Genomic DNA, 24033 nt, shown 5'->3' on the forward strand with positions numbered 1-24033 from the left:
TTCTAAATTTGTTCAGAAAATATTTATTAAATGCCTACTGTGTTCAAGGTACTATGTTAGATGTTACAATAGTGATGTGAGAAATAGAGAGTGTTAATATCAGGGATAGTCTTCCACAATAAAACTCATTGGTCAAAATATAAGCAGGTTATGAACTATTATTGCAAGCTGACTCTGCACTGTCCTCTACTAAGTTTATAATAAACGTCAACTCATCGAATCCTTAAGTCAAATCTGTGTTCTCTCTATTGTTATCATCTTCATTTTACAAGTCAGGAAACTGAGGCATAGAAAGAAGGAGTAATTTACTCAAGGTACCCACTAGGTAATGTAGGGCTGAGATTCTAACCATGTTTTTCTCTTTAGACCAGGAAGCACTTCTTTTAGCAAGTGCTTTTTCACTTCAAGTTTCCAAAGCAGCATAGTTTACTAATAGTATAGTTACTAAGAGCACAAACTGGAGGGCCTGCCCCCGGGAGTAGTGGTTAAGTGCGCGTGCTCTGCTGCTGGTGGCCAGGGTTTGGATCCCTGGCGCACACCAAGGCACCGCTCATCAAGCCATGCTGAGGCGGCGTCCCACATAAAGCGGAGGAAGATGGGCACAGATGTTAGCCCAGGGCCAGATCGTCCTCAGCAAAAAGAGGAGGATTGGCAGATGTTAGCTCAGGGCTGATCTTCCTCACACACACACATAAATAAAAAATAAAAGAGCACAAACTTGAGTATTGTATATATATATTTAAATTTTATTTGCATAGAATGACCTTTACTATTGGAGGTTTTTAATCTGACTTTCAGGGAGTCCAATAACTCCCTGAAATGTGATGGAACATTTGTGTTCATGTACATATGCACATTTTCCCAGGGTTCTAAGCTTTTGTGAAATCTTAAAGGTGAGTTGGATATCCCCTACTATGGGAGAGTTTTAACCATAAATGTGAGGTAATGATGATGACGATAGTGATATCAAGGATTATTTTTCTTCTTCTCTTACTCCATCCCATGAGTAATGGTGTTATTAGTAGAGTATTAGTAGAGCAAACATGGAGTTTGGGGTCAAACTACTTGAGCCTGAATCTGAGCCCCAACATTTATTATTTTTATTAGTGAGGTCAAGTTACTCAACAGTTCATGTCTTCAGCTTTCTCACCTGTAATATGGGGACATTAATATTACCTGTGTCACAGAGTCATGAGGAGCAAATGATATAAACTGTTTAAAATGCTTAGCACTGCCTGACTCCCCATTAGCAGTCACAAGGTAGGCTTTGAATGAAGCAGTTTCTTATTCTGCCAAAGAACGGAGGTACTTCTGTAACTCCATGAACAGTAGCAAGAGGGAAGGAGGAAGTATTTTGTCACAGTTCAGTTTGAACAAAGGGACCTGAGAGGTATATGCCAGGCTTTTTGAAAGGAGCCTAATGTCAGAAAGACTGTCCCCAGCATTAAGTTTCACTGCCTAAGACCGTTTGCTGAATTCACACAACTTCCTGTCTGTGTATTTGTCAAGTTAACCTTTCTGATCCACGGTGTCCTCATTTTTATTTTGGGAATTATAACAGGCTTGTTGTGAGAATTGAATTAACTAAATGCTAGCTATTAATCTCATTCTTACTTGCTGATTCTAGTTCTTGGCCTTTGCTCTCCTCCGTGACTCAGACTACTATTTTTAATTCTTGCTTTGGTTTTTACTTGTGCCCGATGTCTTAAAACCCTTTCATCTGAGTGGACTCAGCAGTTTTGCGGCTTTAACTAGTATATGGCTATCAGTCCCTGGACCATCCTGGTTTCGGCGTCATTGGGTTCTGATACTTGGCTTCCGGTGTACGTGTGTTTCCTCAACTCTTCCACTATCATCATGTCACAGTTCAGGGACAACATCCTTCCTCTCAAGTCTCTAGTCTCAAATAACCACTTAAGCAGAATATTTCAACTGTTCACACAATCACACGGAAAATTTTCCCCCAAATTACCAAAGCTTAGTATTTTATTTAGATGATTAAATTTCAAATTAAAGCATTTGCATTTAAAATGTTCTGCAAAAATTAGAATTCAAAGATATTTTCATGTGTAGATATATTATAACCATTCAACAATAGAAAAATTAATAGTTAGCATTTGTAATGTACCACACTATTCCTCTAATTGCATTCTGGGCATTAAAAGGTAGAAATTCAAAACTACAAGCTGTGTCTGACAGTCAAGTGTCATTGGTAGATTTTGTAGTGGCATTAGAAAAATAGAATAGGTAGAAAACTGAGACATCAACATATATAAACGTTTCAAGGTTAACTGATAACTTGAAGGCAGACTCTATGGAGTGATTGAATGTCCAGCATTACAATCTCCCCACTGTCAGGGAATGTGAGTAGCATAAACGGAAAACAAAAGTAATAGATGCCCTATCCATTTGCCTGATCTCACACCTTTTGCCTTCCACTTGATGAGTTATTCTGAATAGAGCACCAGGAAGACAGACTACCGTGTCAAATGAACTCATAGGACTCTTCTACCTGGAACATGTGTGTCAAATTTCATGTCATTCCAAGGAAGGACACAAAGACAATGCAATGTTTTTACCCTTGCTTTCGTGAGTTGCATGTGACATCTGTTCATTATAAACTTCAGAAGTATATAGAAATATAATACCATTCACATCGAGTTAATCACTAAAACTAATCTTATAGATATCCAATCTTTATTTACCTACACACAGAAAACAGATCTATATATGTAGATTCCATGTGAATAGAAAATGAGGAAGGTTCTGATTTTTTTCGTTTGATTTCAACCATAGCCTATCACGAAGTTTGAGGACATAAAAGATTAGCAATAGCTAAATTTCTTAAACTAAGAGAAATTAGGACATCGGGCAATTACAATTTCTTATTGCTGAAACTAGAGCAATACTGCTATTTTTATAGTTAGATTATTAACTGTAGTATTGCTTCCAGTTCTGTCTAAAGATAATACTGTAGACCATGAAATTTTAATTGACTGTCTAATTTTACCGATATCTAGAAAATGTAAAATAGATTGGATTAAAATGAGTTAGATAAGAAGTAGAAAAGTGTGTATAAATTTTGACTCTGCACAATTTAGGTTTTAGGTAAAATATCCCACTGGAATCCATTTTAAATCAAATATTGATATTACATTTTAATAATTTTAGCACCTGATTATCATAGTTAAGGTGTAATATCTATGCTAATCTTACTGTCTTTTAATAAGCTATCTTTTAAAAATTCCTTCTTTTAACAGGCTACAAAAAATGATTGACATGATGTACAAACAAGTAAATACCAAAGCTTGCTCATTTAAATCAAAACAAAGCTTCTCTTTTCCATCCTTTTATGTTAATAACTTTAAACAGCTAATGGCAATTATACACAGAAAATATCTCACACCTCTGCCCAGGGCAAATGTAAAGATTTAATCAATGGATAAATGAAAACCTATTTTATCATTCCTTATAAGATTATCAGAGTAGTAAAAAACCCAAAAGATAATCCAAAAGAAAGAGATAACAAAAAAGAGAAAAAGATAGAATAAAAATGCAGTGCTATCTCAAGAGAGAGAATGATTGAATGGGCTGCAAAAATAAAATCTAACCTCTCTGCTAAAAAATGTATGTCATCTTCAGCAAAGCACAATACACTAATAATCTTTAATCAGTTCTAAACAAGAGGAAACACATACCAAAAAATTCGAGAAAGCTCATGGAAGAAATTCTTAAATATGTTATTCACCTCTTTTATTTCGTCTGCCTTTTAGGAAAGAGCACAAATATTCTTTTCAGGATAGGATGTGTAAGTCCCAAAGAGGAAACAAATGTTCATAATGTGCAAATCTTTCCTAGAGCATAGACTTGCTAGATGAAAGCCTAGAGTCTCTTCCCAGAGTGTCTAGCAGAGGATTTGCGCTCCTATCCCATCCATCCTCCCAAGCCTACTAGGATTCTCCCCTTTCAGACACACTGTATGCATCCCCTCAGGTTCTCTTAGTGTCATTGGCTATCAAAGGTCCAGATAATGCAACCCGACTAGCAAAGGGGCAGCCAGCAGATAAATCCCTTTTTCTTTCCTTCCAAAGTCTGTTCCCAAGCAGTTTCTGTCCAGAGACAATCTATGTGGGTGACTAATGCCAAACTACTAGCTGTACGTCTCTATGGTTTAAAGTGAGTCAGTGGCCAGTGCAATAAGATATGATCCTACATTGTTGCCCATATTTACCTGCCTGGCTCTTGGCTTTGTTTCCTAGGAAACCTGGGCTAAGATATGCAGCTTCTCTCTCATACTCCTCCTCCCAATCACTACTGTTCACAGTACTCTCTTTCTCCAAATATTAAAGATTAGTAATTTTTTCCACATCAATAAACTGATATAATAGCTTACTTAACCACAGCCAAGATGCAGGTCTTCTGATACTGAGTCACTGCTTTTTTTCTATTAAATCATTATCTGAATCATTATACTGCCCTGTACTTTGAATTTTCTCTTTTTTAAAAAGCTTTTTTAGAGCAGTTTTAGGTTCAAGAAAAACTTAGAGAAAGGTACAGATTTCCCATATAACCCCACACATGCATAGCCTCTCCCATTATCAACATTCCCCACCAGAGTGGTGCATTTATTACAACTGATGAACCTACACTGACACATCATAGTCACTCTGTGACCACAGTTTGCCTTAGGGTTCACCCTTGGTGTTGTACATTCTATAGGTTTGGGAGAATATGTGATGACATGTATCCATCATTATAGTATCATACAGACTATTTTCACTGCCCTAAAAATCCTCTGTGCTCCACCTATTCATGCTTCCCTCCCCCAATCCCTGGCAACCACTGATCTTTTTACCATCTCCACAGTTTTTGTCTTTTTCAGAATATCATATAGTTGTAATTACACAGTATGTAAACTTTCAGATTGGCTTCTTTCACTTTGTAATATGCATTTAAGATTTCTCCTTGTCTTTTCATGGCTTGATAGCTCATTTCTTTTTTAGCACTGAATAATATTCCATTGTCTGGATATACCACAGTTTATTTATCAATTCACCTACTGAATAATATCTTGGTTGCTTCCAAGTTTTGGCAATTATGAATAAAGATGCTATAAACTATGATGTGCAGGTTTTTGTGTGGACATAAGTTTTCAAGTCCTTTGGGTAAATATTAAGGAGTGCGATCTCTGGATTCTATGGCAAGAATATGTTTAGTTTTACAAGAAGCCATTAACCAGTCTTCCAAAGTGGCTATACCATTTTGCACTCCTGCCAGCAACGAATGCAAGTTCCTGTTGCTCCACGTCTTTGGCAGCATTTGGTGTTGTATTTCAGATTTTGGCCATTCTAATAGGTGTATAGTGGTATCTTGTTTTAATTTGCATTTCCCTGATGATATATGATGTGGAGCATCTTTTCATATATGTATTTGCCATGTGTATATCTTGTTTGGTCAGGTGACTGTTAAGGTCTTTGGTTCATTTTTTAATGCAGTTTTTTTTTTTCTTTCTTTTTTTTTTTTAAGCATCTTCTTTTTTTGTGTGTGTGTGTGTGTGAGGGAGATCAGCCCTGAGCTAACATCTGTGCTAATCCTCCTCTTTTTGCTGAGGAAGACCGGCTCTGAGCTAACATCTATTGCCAATCCTCCTCCTTTTTTTCCTTCCCCAAAGCCCCAGTAGATAGTTGTATGTCATAGTTGCACATCCTTCTAGTTGCTGTATGTGGGACATGGCCTCAGCATAGCCGGAGAAGCGGTGCGTCGGTGTGCACCCGGGATCCAAACCGGGGCCGCCAGTAGCAGAGCGCGCACACTTAACCGCTAAGCCACCGGGCCGGCCCTGGAGTTGTTTGTTTTCTTATCCTTGAGTTTTAAGAGTTCTTTGCATATTTTAGACAACAGTCGTTTATCAAATGTGTATTTTGCAAATATTTTCTCCCAGTCTGTGGCTTGACTTCTCATTCTGTTGACATTGTCTTTCACAAAGCAGAAGTTTTTTATTTTAATGAAGTACAACTTATTATGTCTTTCTTTCATGGGTCTGCCTTTGGTGTTGTATCTAAAAAGTCATGGCCATACCCAAGGTCATCTAGGTTTTGTCCTATGTTAACATCTTGGAGTTTATAGTTTTGAGTTCTACATTTAGATCTGTGATCCATTTTGAGTTGATTTTTGCGAAGAACGTAAGGTTTATGTCTAGATTAATTTTTTTTTTTGCATGTGGCTGTCCAATTGTTTCAGCACTATTTATTGAAAAGAGCACAGGCATACCTCGGACATATTGCAGGTTTGGTTCCAGACCACCGCAGTAGAGCGAATATCGCAATAAATCAAGTCACACAAAATTTTTTGTTTTTCAGTGCATATAAAAGTTATGTGTACACTATACTGCAGTCTATTAAGTGTGCAATAGCATTAAGTCTACAAAAACAACATACAGGGGCAGGCCTCATGGCATAGTGGTTAAGTTCACACACTCTGCTTCAGTGACCCGAGGTTCACAGGTTCAGATCCTGGGTGTGGGCCTATACACTGCTCATCAAGCCATGCTGTGATGGCATCCCACATACGAAAACCGAGGCTTGAGAAAATCCTAATCTTATTTCTGGTGGAGGGTCTTGTAAAAAACACAATTTCTGCAAAGTACAATCAAATTAAGTTTGCCTATACCTTTGGTTCATTGTATTGCCTTTGCTCCTTTGTCATAATTTTCTTTTTAGATAAGTTTCCACTCTCTAAATAGATTGTAAAAGCTCAGTTTTTTGAGGCAAGTGATATGGGGATTTTAAGACCATGGACTCTAAAGTCAGCTTGCTTTCGCTTTGTGTCTGGCTCCCCCTTTTTGGCTGTGTTACATTGGGAGCAGTTGCTTGATTTCTATGTAAAGTTTACATGTAAATGAGCATAATAGTAGCAATAACAACATCAGTTTGTTTTGAGAATTAAATTTAAAAATATATTAAAAATATTGAGCATAAGCTTAGAGGATAATGAGTGCCCCCCAAATAATAGCTATTATTCTTTATTTCTTTGTAGTCTCTAAGAACACCTACAGTTTGTAGGTATTTATTATGTGTTTTCTGATTGTATCTACTTTAAAATCTTTAGTCTTTTCTTTCTAGGCCCAGATGTATATTTATTAATATTATCAATAAATTCAGTAAAGTAACAGAAAGTCAGCCAAATAACCTCTTTGTTTAAAAATAAAAGCTAGTTATAAATATAAACAAAGTAGTTATTTGGATAAGTGACTTTCTGTTAATTTGCTGATGTTGTACAAAGCAGTATGAGTTGAGGTGAAGAAATATATTCAAATCAATCTTATCAAGGATAAGACCTGAGTAGATAGAGCAAATCTTACTCATTCTTTTGTACTGTTCCAATCATGAAACTAAAGTTTCAATAAAGGCCATAATAAAATCTTTTTAAGTTATTATGTTAACACAGATCCTGATGTGGGGTTCCTAAATATTTAACTAATTCAAGGAAATGCAGCCGTTATATCCATATATTTTCTTAGCCTCTGTTCTGTTTCCAGACAAACAATAGTGTTTCTTCGGTATCTTGAATTGGGCTACATTAGACATAACGTGTTTAAATTTATATGTATAATGGGAAGTTGGTGAGGTAGGAAAAGTAAATAAAAATGAAAACCTACATGAAGTGGCAACATCAATTGGTAGCACAAATAAACTCAATTTTGCTATGTCTTGTCAGAAAGTACATTTTTCTCAGGGGTCAGGGGAAAAACAGGTATTCATAGGTGCCTTTAAGTTGCCCTTTTTTCATCACTCTCCACAGACTAGAGGAATATATATTTTAAACATATTAAATAGCTAAAGATATGCTTCATATGACCTGATTAATCTAAGATGATTCAGGATCATTATACAGCTCATTATACAGGTCATTACACAGAAAGAGTTTAAATCACAAAGGATTGTTTAGAAGTATTACCTGGAAATCAGAAATGGACTCAAACACATTTTAATTTACATGGTAATAAAACATCACTGCTGCCAGTGTCTAATTTTTAAAATTCCTGGTTTCTGCAGTTGTATTTTATGCCTAACGCGTAATTACTGGTATGAACAGCCAAATGTTTCAAAGTTACGTCTTGTTCAACCGTCCTAAACTACAAAGCAGAAACCAAATATCAGACATTCAGAACTTAGAATTCATCAAAATGTGACTCCTTGTTTAATATACACAAATAATGTAAGCACCAGCTTTGTAGTGGCTGACATACAACAGAAACACAGATGCGGGTGACTGAATTGTGACACAAGTTAGGAGACGGCAGATAAGAGCAGTTGCTAAATAACTTAAATGTTTGGTGTCATGATGTATCTTTATTCCGACGGTATGCCAAAGAGTGTGCTGCTAGGCTGATTCCCGTAAAGTGTTAAGGAACAGTGATTTAACATTAACAAAATAGCATCAAATGGAAAGCTTAGCTAAATTAATCCAGTGAAAGAGGCCTAAGAGGAATATTTAGCTGTTGAGCAGAAGAAGGGAGAGATAAAGAAAAGTGTTTCCTTTTGCTGCAGTATTTGGGGATGCCTGAGAAAACACAAAAGGGAATTAATACAGATTTATATGCTAACACATCTTACAGCCCAAGCAAATCAAAAGAAAAGATAGGAAATTATACAGTTGGCAAAGGACAAAAAAGTTTGTGAACACAGGACTTAAAAGAAATTTTTTAAAAAGTATGTTCCCAAAATAACTAGAGGAGAACCGACTGCAAACACAATGGGAGAGAGGGTTGTGCAGAACGGAATGGAGAAGTCAGAACATCGTGAGGACATTTTGGCTACACTTTCATTACATTTATAATGATGAGCGTATTGTGTGATTTCCTCAAGGCTTTGAAATTTTGCAAATGTAAAGTTGTATCTGCAGCATACTTTGAGATAGATAGACAAGATTCAAACATAGCCACCTGACCTTAAACCAGTAACTTTATCCCCGAGGCCCTTGGTTTCCTTCAGGTACAAAACGTGAGGGAGTTGGGTTGAAACATCAATGAGTATTACCCTTTGTCACTCCAGCACTGTAATTCGATGATTTCAGAACACCCGTATCTGTGAAATACTTCTCTCTGCTATCTTGAATGTGGTTTTGAAAGTGATGAATGCTAGTGGAATTTCCTATGCTGTATCTCCCTTGGTTCCTAGACCAACTTGGATGTGCCTCCTTGTCTGCTAACTCTAATTCTTTCTTCTTCTTAATTATAATACATAATTTCATACCTAGATCAAGTCCTTAATCGAGCTTAGGGAGTTTATCCTTGTTTATTGGATTTGCATATCTATGTCTATATGTCACCAAAAATTATTCTGTATGTTACATTAAAAATCTGATGAGCCATTTGAACACTGTGGATACAGGATGCTAAGCCACTAAGAGGACTGATTTTATTTTATTGATGTGAATGAAGACTCTATTAGTATTTCGACAACATATAGATTTACTCTATACCTTTTATTAATATAAAAATAGAATTTGACTGTATATATCACTGTTTTCAAAAACGTTTTTAGTCTAACTTAAAAAACAAGGAACAAATAATGTGGATAGTAGGACAGTTTGCCTTTAGCTCCACAGATGGACACTATTCTACTCCAGAAAGCTAATTAAAGGCCTCCAATGTGGTGTTGAAGATTACACAAAGCTTTAGAGTCAGAGCTTCCTGGAATTGAATGCTTTTCTGTCACTTACTAGCTGTGTGACTGTGGATGTGATGCTTAACTTCTCTAAGTCTTAGTTTTATCCGTCTAAAAAGTATGAATAAATGATACCCCTCTCATAGGTATCTTGTAAAAATTAAATGAAATAATGTATCTAGCATCTTAACACACCCTCTGCCCAGGACAGGTACTCTATAAATGGATATTATTAATTATATGATGAGACTCAGGGTCAAGTATGAGAAGAATAGATTTCTGGCTGTATTGATTAATTTAATCTGAGATAGAATAAAAATGTATGTAATTAGTATATCTAAGCATCCCATAAGTAGTCAAAGCATCAACTGTTGGATGACTCACAAAATGATTTGAGTCTGTACTTAGAGGAATCATGGGAGAAACAGATCTTGTATTGAGGAAGGGAAATCTATATCTAAACCTTTGAATTGTCACCAAATACAACACTGACTATGGAGTAAGACAGCCACAAAATAAACCTGTTCCTCCCACCTTCCTCTTCTGAAAAAAATTCCTACCTACCCCTCAAGTGTCAGCACAGTTGCTTCCAACCTACCGAAGCCTTTCTGGATTCCTGTAAGCCAAGTTAGTGAATGTCCTCGCTGTCTTCTGTTTGTGGTGACACATGCCCCACTGCACTGGAGCTGTTGACCTGTCTGCTTCCCCCACGAGACTCTGAGCTCATTCAAATTTATAAACCCAGAATCTTTCACAAGGCTTGTCAAATTGGTTTGCAACTGTGCTTATAAATAAATGAATAGTTTGACAAGTCACACTTGAGAATCAGATTTGTCACTCCAAATCAGTAATTCTTAAACTATGCTCTCAGGAGATCCAGGGGATTCTTAGAGCACAGCATGGCTGCTTACGGGTGAAGGGAAGTGGGGAGGGCCTGGAGTGGGTCTCTGGTTCTCCCTCTGGGCACTAGCCAGATTGGTTCCATTTTAACTGTTTTCTGAAATGAACTCCTGCATAAATTTCATTTGCAAAAATAAAATAATGCCACTGTGGAAAAAATGAAAGAAAAAAAGAAATTAGGAAATAACAGCCAGTGAGTAAAAAAATGCTCTGACAGCCTCATTCTTGATTTTGAAGCTATTAACAAGACTGACTTCCACACGATTAGTCTGGCTTTTATTTCTTCAACTGGATTATAATTTCTATCAAGATAGCCATTCTATTTCTATCTATTATTTCCATTTGTTTATTTTGTGGATGCCCACCAGCATCTATAAGAAGGCATGGGTGGAACAAATACCTGGCGAGCAACCATTTTATTTCTAAGTGAGGATTATCATACTTTAAGCATATCAAGTAATCACTTTTTTCCTCAAAGTCAAACCAAGAACAAAAGGTCACTTGTATAAATTGCACTAATAACTGAACTTTTCTGTCTATAAAATTATTGCTGTTGAATATTTATGTGAACTTCGAAAGATATAAACGTCACTCAGAACCTAGAAGCCAGCACTAAAGTAAGTGGATGCCATTTCAAGGCCAATTGTATTCATATTTTCAAAAAGTAACTGAACTGATGACTTCCATCTCCTCAGCAGTGAGGAAAGATGGAGAGCTGAGCATTTTAGCATAGTAGGCAAAGTTCTGGGGGAAAAGGAGATAAAATAAAGTTTCTATTTCTTAAGTAACAGGTTTGCACCAAATCAGTGTTTCTCTAGGTGGTATTCAATAACTTCAGCTTCGTCTGGGAGCAGAGAGAGTGAATTTATAAAATGCAGACTCCTCAGCCCTGCTTCATACCTACTGACTTAAAATCTTGGGCATGGCTCCAGGATCTGCATTCTTCACAAAGTTGTTATGCATGAGCAAGTTTGAAACATGCAAATATTGCCTATGAATTCACAGCAACTCTACAGTGGAGCTTATGCACTTTCTGTTATAGGCTACAGGACAAGAATTTATAAGACACAATTTGTGGAATTTCTTTGCTTTGGCATATTTGCCCTTGTTTAAAGCCACAGGACATTATTACCCATTATTAAAATATTTTAAATAGGGAACTACAAGAATAAGAGCCCAACCCAAGAAAGCCATGTAAAACAGCACACACCAGGCTGGGCAGACTTGGCTTAAAGACAGGCTTTACATCTTTAATGAATCAGAGCTTTTTCAGACTATGGCAGGCAGGTGGTTCTGCACGCATTGTGCTCCAGACCGGTGGAGGCCGGTAGGGATAAAGAAAGGAGGGCTGGATGGCAAGAGGTAAAAATGAGGGCAAGACTGACAGGGGCACACACAGGATTTTAGCTTGTTACATCTTCGCGTGACACAGGCAAGAGTATCAGATGGCTTTTGACATCTTCAGCATGTATTCCCTTGGAAAGGCTAACCTTGACAAGGCTCTCAGGAGTTGAGTATGAACAATTTAAAATTTTATTACAAAGAGGCAGCACAGAAGGGAGATTGTAATAAGCCTGGCATTATGCAGACTGTCATTCTTCCTTAAACATGGGAACATATGGTTCATTTGCCTATTTGATACTCATGCTACCTGATGTACTAAGCACTATTACATTAAGTAGTTGGTGATACAAAATAAAATTAGGTTTATTTGCTTGTTCCATTAGGAAGCTCTGCAAGGAGGAGGAAGGGATAGAGAAGCCTGCTTGCCAGTTGCTACATCCTGGCTAAAGTTGCATTGAAAAGGCATGTGTGGACAGGATATTTTGTTAAGACTGAGCACTTAGGGGTAAAAGGAAAAGGAACAGTGGTGATTTAGAAAGCAAATATTGAAAGATACATAGAGAAGGGTCAGAGAGGGGGCATCATATAATTGGCTCCCTTGCTTTCAGGCAGCGGGACCCCCATTAGCTGATGCCCCACAGGGTAGGATGGATGTGAAACGGCTCCAGGGAGGAAGTGGAATGGTAGCCAGTGCTAGGCAAGGGCTTTGTAACTAAAGGAACTACTTTGTCCAGGTAGTTTAGCGAGGAGAGTAATGAAGACAAATGAATTTTTATTCTGTTCCTTTTCTGTGTCACCACGCTAAAGACTATCAAATAGGTCCTCCCAAGGGTACCTTTTCACCCATGAAGAAAAGAAAGATCAAATGGCTTACTCAATAACTGTCAATTCTCTCTTGGCCCAGAGAATGCCCTGGTCCTCCTTCTCGTCCTTCTTTCTCCTCATCTCCTTCTCTCTCATCTCTACTTCCCTTCTCCACTCTTTCCCTGCCATCTTTCAACTCCGCCCACCCCAGCCCTTTCCCACAATGTCCTAATATGTCTAAGAGGGAGGTCTTAGGGGGTTGGAGCGCCACACAGGTGGAAGTGGAGTTGACCTGCCAACATTTGGGCTTGAAGGCAAAAATATGGAATAAGCACCACTGCTAGATTCCATGTCACCGAACAGGTTCACATGTTCCCACAAAGTACATGCATTTTGCCAAGTGCCCAGGGCCCAGGATTTAATGGTTTCCTTACTGTAGGATAAAGCACACAAAATTCATGATTTAATAAGGTCTGTTTGTAAATATGCGTGTGCGTGTGTGTACACACACACACACACACACACACACACGTGTATCTGGGTGGGTAGAGGTAATGGAATTGGTTCCAGAGAGCCCAGCAGTTCTCTTATTTCAAGTCTGTGGAATATGATCATATTCTGAGACCAATTGCCAAGGGGTAGAATCTCTACAATTGAGTGAGTTTGTGTCTCCGTGAATTTAGAGGTGCCTTTGTATTTAGCTCTTTGAGATTACCAGGGTAAAAGTGGTACAAACATAACCATACACTCTATGACAACTTTGTTTCTCAGAAATGTATCTGAATATGAAAAAGAGTGTGCTCTAATTTTTTGAGATATATAAAATGCCTGGCATAATGCCCAGCATATAGGAGGTGCTTAAAATGGTTATTTTCATTATTAATGACAGTTTGTCTGACTTACAGCTGGATTTTATTTTTTGAGGAAAAAATGTGGTGGATTTTTTTTTTAGGAAAATGAGGAATAAATGTGGTGCATTACTTATTAATTCAATTATTAGTCTTTCAATAATAGGAAAAAATTCTCTCCATCTCTTAATTTAGTTGTTCAGAGCTTGTATGTCCACTCTGACCAAATCTCAGGTGATTTAGGCAGCGTATTTAATACTGACTGTCAGAGGACAACTTTGAGCTGTCTTTCCAGCAGGTTAACATTTCCTATTAAATTCACGAGGTGATCCCTGAACAGGTAGCCAGCAGTTGCTGGGTATAAGGAGATAAATCTAGGCCTCTGATTTCTGTCAGTTCACTTGCTAAGTGGATCCACAAGGAAAAAAAGAAGCCATTAATCAAATTTAGCAGATGTGGAATTGATTCCCTCAGTTGCCTCAGAATGCCTTGCAGAGATAAGCTTCATCTGTATTCATCTTGACTTTCTGTGGGGAAGTTTGTGGTTTTCCCTTGACTGAGTGGTAAGAACTGCAACTGGGATTTGCATAAAGGTAAGGATAGCAGCAATAAATGCCCCCAATGGTAGTGGAGCGTATACAGATCACCCGTCCTTTCCACACATGCTATGTCAATTGAGTCTCATACAATATTAAGGGAGAGACAAATACCATTTGCTGCATTTTTCAAATGAATCAACTGAAGACCAGTGAAATCAAAGGACTTACTAGAAGTTACCAACTAAGTGGAAAGTAGAGTTGACTTGAACCTGGATCTTCTGACTCCAAATAACTTTAAAGAAAAGCACTTTCTTACAAAAGTATATTATGTGTCACGTTGTTGCCTAGATTAAATTTTATCCACAGCACCTAGTATAGTATTTGGGGTATAATAGGGGCTCATGAAATATTTACAGAATGAATGAATGAACACATCATGGGTCTATTAATTATTAAATAAGTTTTTGGTTTAAGTGTAAAATGTCTTAAGTCAGGTGGACACAAACAAAGCAAAAAACTTTAACTTTCATTGATTTAGCAACACAGAAAATATTTCTTGACTGTTATGTTGCAGGTTTGTGCTGGGTGCTGGGCCTGTAATGGTGAATTAAGGAGTGGTGCTCACTACCCTCACGGTGCTTACAGTCTAGCAGCCAGGCTCTCTCTAACCTCTGAAGCCATCCAACCAGATCATTTTCACTGTTTTGACAATTCACAACAACACCATGGTTGTGTCAATCACTTGGTCACCTGAGCAAATCAGTAAAACCTATATAAAATTATAACTATGATAAAATCTACAATTTCAATATTCCAGGCTAATGTTTTGCATTGAATTCTCAAAACTAATTTCTATTCTGGCAGTCATTGCATGGGTATAGTGTTTAATATTTCTTAAAGTTGCTCTCATATTATTTCATCTTAAATAAATCCAGGAAACAGTGACCTCAAAGAAAAAAAGAGTAGGCTAGTGGTTTTACCCAAGGTCATGCCACTTAGCAATGACAGAACTGGGACCAGAATTCTTGTTTTCTAGTTCCCAGTGCAGGGCTCTTGGTAATACATCCCAATTTGTCTCACGGAAATATACCTTTGCTTCTCTTCTATTTAGGTGCTGTTTCTAAATGACTGGTAGGTTCAAAAAGAACAAGGTAGGTGTCCTGTGACCATGTAATCCTAGTAGGAAACCAGGCAGCCATTGGACTCTGTAATGCCATCTACATATTTTTAGTTGGAGAAAAACTTTTCTACTCTGACAGCCTGCCATGAATATAGACACTGGTAAAGACAGAACTCTTAAAATAGTCAAGACTTCAATTATGGCACAAAGGCCAATAAGAAACATCTTAACCATATTCAGAATTGTTGCTTGATCTGAATTAGCAACACGTGAAACTAGGTTAAATCATGTGACAACAGCCCTTCAAAAAAGAAAGAGTTGAGTATGTTCTCTATTATCTATAGAGAGGAAATGATCTAGATACCAAGAAGGGAGACTTGTCCTCAAGTCTAAGCTTCATCATTTACTAGCTATGTGATGTATGCTGTTTCGATTCATGTAAGAGTGGAGGAAATTGTCAAAATATATATATTGCCACCATTTTTTATAAGGAGGCAATACAGTAAGATTACTTTGAATAGGCTTCTTTAGAGTCTTTTCAACCATCTCTAGGTAGTTACACTTTATTGGAAGCAAGAGTTAGTGACAATGAAATTTCAAAGTAGACAGGACCATATAGAAGTTTTATAACAGAGAGTAAAAATGTGCGTTTCTCCACATAGGTATTTCCAAGGTCATGAACTAAAAACTATTCCTATTTGGAATCATTTTAAAAATTTAAACTGTTTTCTATATCTGACTCTTTTAATCTTCCAATAAATACAATTGTGTCACGCTTTATTTAACAGAAGTATGAGAGGGTAGAAATTATATTTATTTTCCTATGTAAATGAAATAATCAGCCTGGTGTGGGCATTAAAAAATGTGTACTGAGACTCAGTGTTCTGTGTTTAGGTTTAGGGTCTGGCTCTATAAAATTTGGAAAATGGGCTGTGTCATGTCTAATGCCCACATATATATGCCAATATAACATTGAACAGTTTATCTATGCCTGCAATAAACCTTGCATTTTGTTAATCAAATGTAAAAAGTAATTTCCCAGCCAGTCTCTATGTGCAACACTCTATCCCTGTCTCCTAGGATATTTAATTTTATTTGCTTCGGAAATGATGCTTTCCCCTATGTGCAGACACCTGTGTGCTCACACACACACTCATGCATACAAATGCATACCCAGACCCACTAAGTCAAATAACCTTTATTCATATATTCCAAATGTTACAAGAAATATTTTGTGGCATTACCTACTGTTTTAATATTCTTCTTTCCAAAGCTTTCTCCCAGGGCAGTGGCTATTTACAAGCTGAATGGAGTTACTTTGCTAGGATTTGGGATCTGTCCTGGCAACACTGATTTGAGAAGGAGGGTTCTGATTATGGGAAAAAGAATCTGTTACTCTCTAATGGCTCAGACCAAATATATAGAATACACAATCAACCTTAGGTCTGAATGGATTTGAAGAGACCGCTTGGCACTCTCTCCCCTTTTAGGAAGGTGAAATGCTTCTAATCCATTTTATGTACGGAGGCTTACAGAGGACAAATAACTTACTTAAAGTCATGGTGTAATTAGGGTAGAATGGGGACTGGGCTCTCTCCTCACTCTACCCTATGATCTCTACAGTAAACAGTAATGCCCTTTCCTTCCCTCTCTCCCTCCCATCTTCTTTCCTTCCTTCTTTCCTTTTTATCACTCCTCTAATTTCTACCTTTAACCTGTTTGGAAATCACCATGATAAGACTAAAAAAAAACCATTAAGCCAGCACAACTAGAAGTGTAGGTGCTACATTTCCCAATAAGCAGCTTGAAGCCACGCACTTAATGAAATCAGTCAAGTCAGAAGGCAATAGAAGAGGTGACAGGATAGGAAGCATGCAGAGACACACAATCTCACAGAGCTTGCTGTGTTACCTTTGCAAATTACTGCTTAAGGTAATCTATACCTGGCAGAGATACACGTCTGTAATAACTATATCCTGCTGGGGCTCAACTTTTTTTTTTTCAATGCATATTCAGGAGACAATTTTGTTTGTTTGTTTGTTTTCTTTTGTTGAAACCTGTAATGAAATCCTAAAGCAACAGAAGGATGGAATTATGGTAGAAGGATCTGTAAATGGAAATCACAGGGAGACAATGCTAAAGCTGATATGACTATCAGTGACTGGAGGCTAAAATAGATTGCAAATAAATTCTATATGGGGCAAAACAAAAACCTGAAAAGCTATTTTAAAAAAGTTTCCCTGTACTCTTCAAAACTTTTTTTCCCCTCATTTTCTTATCTTTATCCAAATCCTCTTCCTTTTCTTTCTCCTCCCCACATACCCTGTGTTTAGGCCTTTAAAGGTTATAGAAGGTAAACAGCAGCCATTCCTACTCTTTAATAAGTGAGGTAGAGCTAATCAATTTATCCCAATCCTCAGCACAGAGCCCTGTGTTTGATACTATGGTATCTCTCGAGTTTTCCTGTTTTACAGCAGTGTATTCAAACCTTGATTTGATTTTAGGAATGAAAGAGAAAACATTTAAAAGGAATCCACACCCAAATCTGTTGGGAGTGCTTGCAGCAATCTCCCAGGCAGTCTACACACACAAAAGGGCCCAACCTGGGCCACGGCAACAAGTTTTCTTTCATCTTTCTTTTCACCTCAGTTTTGAAGCATCTGTTCTTATCTCCTGAGGCATTTCCTCAAGAATAGCCTTTCTTTAAAGCTGGTAACGCCCTATATATTCATCTTCTTTGACACATTCGTTCATTCCATAGATATTCATTGAGGTTGGGCTCTGTGCCAAGGCACAGGGCATTCAAAGATAAATTCAGCAGAATTCCTGTCCTGGAAAAAGCTTCAGTCCAGGGCTATAGAGACCCCTGGAGACAGGAGAGAGTAAGGGAAGAAAGAGTTCCCTAGAAGGGGCTTTCTCTCATTAATCTGGTCATGTCAGGAGAGGGTCTGCAAGGCAGCAGATATAACCATGCTAGCACTCTATACAATCAACACAGAGCCCTGTTCGCTTGCTTGTTTTAACCTCCTTTTCTCTCTTTGACCACAAATGCAATCCTAGGATCAGAAATGACAAACGGTGGCCCTGCAGGCAGCCTATGGCCATTTTTTTCCGGCACAGAAGATTCAATGCCAAAATCCAGTTTTCTAGCTTTTCCTGAAATGTTTGAAGTTCTACAATCCCAGGTCTACCTTCCCACAAAAGAACATTGACTGAATTCAGAGTGGTGACTGTCTCTTTTAGGTGTAGAACTCACTGTCCAGTCCTTCACAGTCCTGTCTTCCAAGACTAATGGCTTATCATTTTTCATCATATTTTAGTTGTCCTTTCTTTCACCTGGCCTGTCTCGCTCATTTATGTTACCTGCCTGGCCTGGTATGCATATGAGTTCTTGACACGTAAGATGCTAAAGAGGTGCTTGTTGAACCATTTGTGTATCTTTAGCACAATGGCTCATTCTTAGTAGTAGTCCCTCGCATATCCAATTACATAGTAACACACAGGAGTCATCAAGATAAAGCTGCAATTGTAGTCTAGTCTTCTCTCAGTACACAGGTTCCACAGTACAATGGAATGAAATGTATTATAAGTAGTTAAAAACATCTGTTCTGTTCTGTCAAAACTCTCCTAGAAAACATGCCAGCACTGAACAAGGATTTGTCAGCCACATCCATGATGGAAGGAAACCTCTCTTCTTTCTCTACAGGAACCTCTCTACATTTTTTCATGTGGTGAATTCATTCTGTCATGGGGTGAACACCTGTGTGACTACTTAAAAACCACAACACCAGGTGTGTGAGTATGAATGTCTTTCTCCTTTGTGGCATGGTCTTCCTACTGATTTCTCAGCAAGCCGGGTCAGGAAAAAACCTTCAAACTGAATATACAAAAAGATCTTAAAGAGTTTTTTAAAACATATCTATTACAAGTGCATGCACTGAAAATCCTGCAGCCAAATTATACAAGCAAGTCTTAGCTTTATAAGATTCTTTTGTTTTTACTATCGTGAAAATTTTTGGTATCTCCGGATATGCAGTTGTCAATAAAGGAGGGAATTTTGGAAGACCTAATACACCCTAAAAATTTGGAAGATTATTGACAAATATTTTAAAACATTAAAATAAAAAAAGATTTATTTACCTTTTGCTTTGTCTCAGGCTCTCTGTTCCTTTTTTCCAGGAGATAGCAGCCCTAGGAAAAGCAATTGGTTTGCATTCGATAGCAATATCCCCACCAACTTGAACAACTGAATTTTTTTTAATGAGATTTTTGGAGAAATCGGGAGCTGAGGCTAAAAACAAAAAAATTTAAAAATTGTTAAATTACTCATATCATTAACATGCAGTAACCCAAGAGATACCTTAGTATAGACAAATAGAATCTAATATTTATATCTAGAACTCTTTTTCAAGCTACTTGGCTCAAGGTGCTCTGGGGTCAGTTACTGACTTGGCACTTTGGAGTCTCTGCTTCATTTGTAAAATGAAGATGACAATAGATACTTGCTTCATTTGTAAAATGAAGATGACAATAGATACTAGCTCAGAAAGCTAGTGTGAGGCCTAAAAGAAATTACCTCTGCAAAGAACCATAGCATAGTGCCTGGCACAAAGGATGTGCTCAATAAATGTGATTTACTTTTGTTTTGGTGCTGATCGTTGCAATACCAAAAGTAAGTGGGGGTGCGAGAGGAAGCAAGTTAGAAAGTCACATTCTTAATAGCATTTACAATAAAAGAGGTGAAGATGGTTCCATAAGAGACAGAAGAGGGAATTTTAACCCTGATTAGGAAAATCATTAAATCTATTCCAGCCAAGATAATGATCCTAAATGTATATATATACACATCAATGATATATATATTTATATATATATATAAAAAACAATGTAATAGCTCTGAAATAAATCAGAAATGCTGTATCACTATGTCAGATTTCCTCAGGCGAGGCTTTAGCTAGAAAAAAACGTAGCCTGCCTTCTGTAGAAGCAGACAGGCTGAATAGAAATTAGAAAAATAAAGTCTTTGTCAGTTTCAACTTTGTCCCCACTAAATAAACATTGAAGAAATGCCAGTTCATGAGGGGTGGAAAACTCTTAGACGGCCTGGGATGCATTCAAGTCTTTCCAGCTTCATGGATGTGGGGATCCATGTGTGCAAAGCCCATTCCTAGCTTCAAGTCCAAGTGAACTGAAGGTCTTCCAGACACGCCAAGCTCTCTTGCTTCTGGGTGTTTCAGGTATTGCTTCTCTGCCCTTCTGCTAACCTGTGCATGCTGTTTCTTCTGATCTCAGCTTACAGATAATGTCCTCAATATAGCTTATGTTCAACTTGCCAGGAGGTATGATAACACCTACTCAATTCTTGACCATAATAATCACAATATTTAAAAATTTGGCTCTTTTTTCCTCAGTGAAACTATAGATTCTATGAAGGAAAAGATCACTTCAGTATGGATAATTATACTTTTGGTGCTTAGTGCACAATATATGTTTAAAAAAATAGTAGTAGTGGGGCCGGCCCGGTGGCGCAGTGGTTGGGCTTGTGTGCTCCACTTCAGTGGCCCGGGGTTCGTGGGTTCAGACCCCTGTGTGGGCCTACACATTGCTCGTCAAGCCATGCTGTGGTGGTGTCCCACATACAAAGCAGAGAAAGATTGACACAGATGTTAGCTCAGGGCCAATCTTCCTCACCAAAAAAAAAAAAATAGTGATTGAAAGAATGGACAAACAAACCAATGTCCATCACCTATAAACTCATAAAACTTTGTCTCTTTTTACTTGATCTTCTTCTCTTTTGTCTCCTTCTTTCTTCCTACTACTAAGACAGCCTTGAGATGAAAGCTATCAATGAGTCATTTATTGTGACAGACACCACTGGTTGGCTGTCCCAAAATATCATTCTCAAACTGCTTCTATCTCAACATTTTCCACTATAGGAACTTATTTTCCCAGCTTCCCTTGAGGTCTTGGAGGTCATGGCAGGGTTCTAGTCAATGACATAAAAGGAGTTTGCTGTAAGGACTCGAGGAAATTTTGCTTTTCTAATGAAAAGGATAGACATGGTTAGTTCCACTCCCTCTTCTTCTGCCTTGAGTATGGACTTGATGTCTGTAGGTACAGCAGCCATCCTGGCACCATGAGGCTACAAGTGTGAGGGAGATGTTTAAAGAATAACATTATCAAGTTGTACTGCTATAGCTCAGCCATCATCCCTGAACCTCTCATTAAGAGAAGAAATAATTCCCTGTTTGTTAAGTCGGCAAAAATTGACATTTTCTTTTCTTAGTGTTTTATTTGCAGCTGAAAGCATTTCTAAGGGATGCTTTTAGAATTGTATTCAAAACCTCAGACTAGGATCAGCTTTGGAGGAGCCTCTTCTGGTGTGGATGCACCCAATGGTGGGCTCCTTTGGAAGCCCTAATGGATTGCCTAAGCAGAATAATAACTACCACCTTGCATTTTTTAAAAGTTAATTTAAAAATTTCCCAATATTTCAAGGGAAAGCAATTTCTAATTTACAGAAAAATTGGATTCAGATTATGTATAATCATAGCTTGCTAAAATGTCATTGTGAATTTTTTGATTATAAATGAGTGACTTACCTAATACTCTCAATTCCGCATTTGCATAAATTATCTGATGTTTGTTTTCTGCACTGCATTGGTAGACACCAGAATCTGACACATTCAGCATAGTTATGATAAGTGTTCCATTTTCTATTTGTATTCTTTCCTAATAAAAGAAAAGTCATGTAAAGATGCTAGTATAGTAATGTAGGTATTCTCTTAACTAGCACACATTATTAAACATTTGTGCATATCTATGAGATATATTTTGGTATATGATAACTGAGGCTTACAAAGATGAGCTTAATATAATGTAAGATCCCGAACAGCTTTCTGAAGTTTAAAAAAGAAATGGAAGTATGCTTAGTATAACTTTAGTGGTTAGTATATGTTATGTTATCTCATTTCTTTGAAAATTGGCATTCTCCGCATAAAGTGTATGTTAACTTTCTGTTATATGGGATATAAAATAATTTGGAACACTCCACCATTTGAATTATTCCAGAAAACATGGTTGACAGTAATATTAGACATGGATATCATGATTAGAATATTTCCTTGGCTTTCCATCATAAGGTCTCAGAACGACTTGAAGCATAATGACGATAATTTTCTAATTGAGTCATCAGTTGGAGGAGCTAAATTCTTTCCTGCAGCCTACTATAAAGTACGCTTAAAAAGACAAAATCTGTTACAAAGTCCCATTTGGAGTGTAGAAAAATTTTGAGTGCAATAATGAAATAGTTTAATAGTGCAAATATAACTTTAAATATTTCAAGGTACCTATTATCATCCTCTAAAGATAATATAAGTAAGCTGGAGGAAACAGAGCAAGTTATATGCAATAGGCATGCAGGAAGAAAATCCCACTAAAGCTGAAACAAAGAACATCATTACATTCAGCTTCTAAACAACAGATGTTTTTTGAGTCTCTGGCTGTGCTTACATATGCAAAATAAAATGGAGAATTAACACAATTATTTGGATAGTTTGATGGGGGAAGAAATCCAACTCTGTCTCATTTTCTATATAGTGCAGAAGAAAGTATGCTTAGATTGAAAATGTGGGTAACTGCCTCAGGTCTCATTTTCCTATGGGTTTAGAGACAATTATTATTTTTCATAAAAGCAGGATACTGGGTAACGATTAAGAGGTTGGGTCCTGGAATTAGACAGACTAAGTTTAGAATACTAATTCTAGCATTTACTAGCTGCTGTGTGACCTTGGACAACTGACTTAACTTCTTTGAAACCAATTTTCTTCGTCTGTATAAAGAAATAATAATCATATGTTTGTCATAAGATTGTCATGAGGATATAATAAAATAATGCATGGAAAAAGGTTTAACACAGGCCTGTCTCACATGATAGTTGAGTCGATGTTAACTATAATGATTATGTTGATGATGATGATGTTGATGATATCTGAACGTAAATCTATCACCGACTAGTGTATAATCTTGTGCAAGTTATTTGTCATCTCTACTCTTACTTTTCTCACTTGAAAAATGAAGATAATATTAATAGCTACTTTGAGTTTGTTTAAGGATTAAATAAACTAGTAGATATAAAGAGTGTGCTACATTTCCTGACACCCACTAAACGTTCCATAGACATTAGTTGTCACTGTTAGTAACAAAATGTCCCTAGCACAGTAGGTGAGTTTTTGATATCAACACAGTTGCTTACCTCTGGGTTGAGGCGCTCTCCATTCTTCAACCACGTGTACCAAGGGTTTGGCTTTCCACTAGCTTTGCATTCCCAAAACAAGCTGTCATAGATAGACAGGTATGTATTTTGAATTTTTTGTTCCCATTCTGGAGGGGCTGTTTCAAAAAGAGACAAGAGCAACTACTTGGCAAGTCAATTATCTAAGACATTATACTACATTCCAAGGACTGTGGAAATCAGAAGGGAGGCTAACTGGGTCCAGTAGTACTGCACACACATGATTTGAGGGAATGGAAATGCAGGAGCTTCAATGCGGGGCAACAGAAATCCTGTTGCAAATATCAGTGGACCTTTGGCACAAGATAAATGTTTGTTGTTTGTCATTTTACTGCACCTATATAACAATTTGGGAATTGTGGGAAAAAGTCCAAATGCAGAACAAAGCCAGAGAATAATTCCACGCTAAATATTAGTACATAGATCAAGTTAGAAAATGTCTATCAAATCTGAACGCTTTGTGGGCAAAAGCCCATTGATTATATTTGGTCTGAACTAACTAAAAGTAAGTGTATGC

The 24033-nt window shown here is 37.4% G+C and overlaps 1 protein-coding gene across 1 annotated transcript in view; it reads right to left on the reverse strand.

Annotated features, from left to right (window-relative positions):
• The window catches only part of CNTN6 (contactin 6), a 293984-nt gene that overhangs the window by 57430 nt on the left and 212521 nt on the right, over positions 1-24033 (reverse strand). Inside the window, exons 9-11 of the mRNA XM_058563553.1 lie at positions 23478-23614; positions 21826-21955; positions 19364-19514 (exon numbers count right to left, since the gene is read on the reverse strand). Of these exons, the coding sequence (XP_058419536.1) occupies positions 19364-19514; positions 21826-21955; positions 23478-23614 (418 nt within the window). The remainder of the gene's footprint in view (positions 1-19363; positions 19515-21825; positions 21956-23477; positions 23615-24033) is intronic.

The sequence above is a fragment of the Diceros bicornis genome, chromosome 2 (genome assembly GCF_020826845.1).
Source record: "Diceros bicornis minor isolate mBicDic1 chromosome 2, mDicBic1.mat.cur, whole genome shotgun sequence".
Taxonomy (NCBI): Eukaryota; Metazoa; Chordata; class Mammalia; order Perissodactyla; family Rhinocerotidae; genus Diceros; species Diceros bicornis.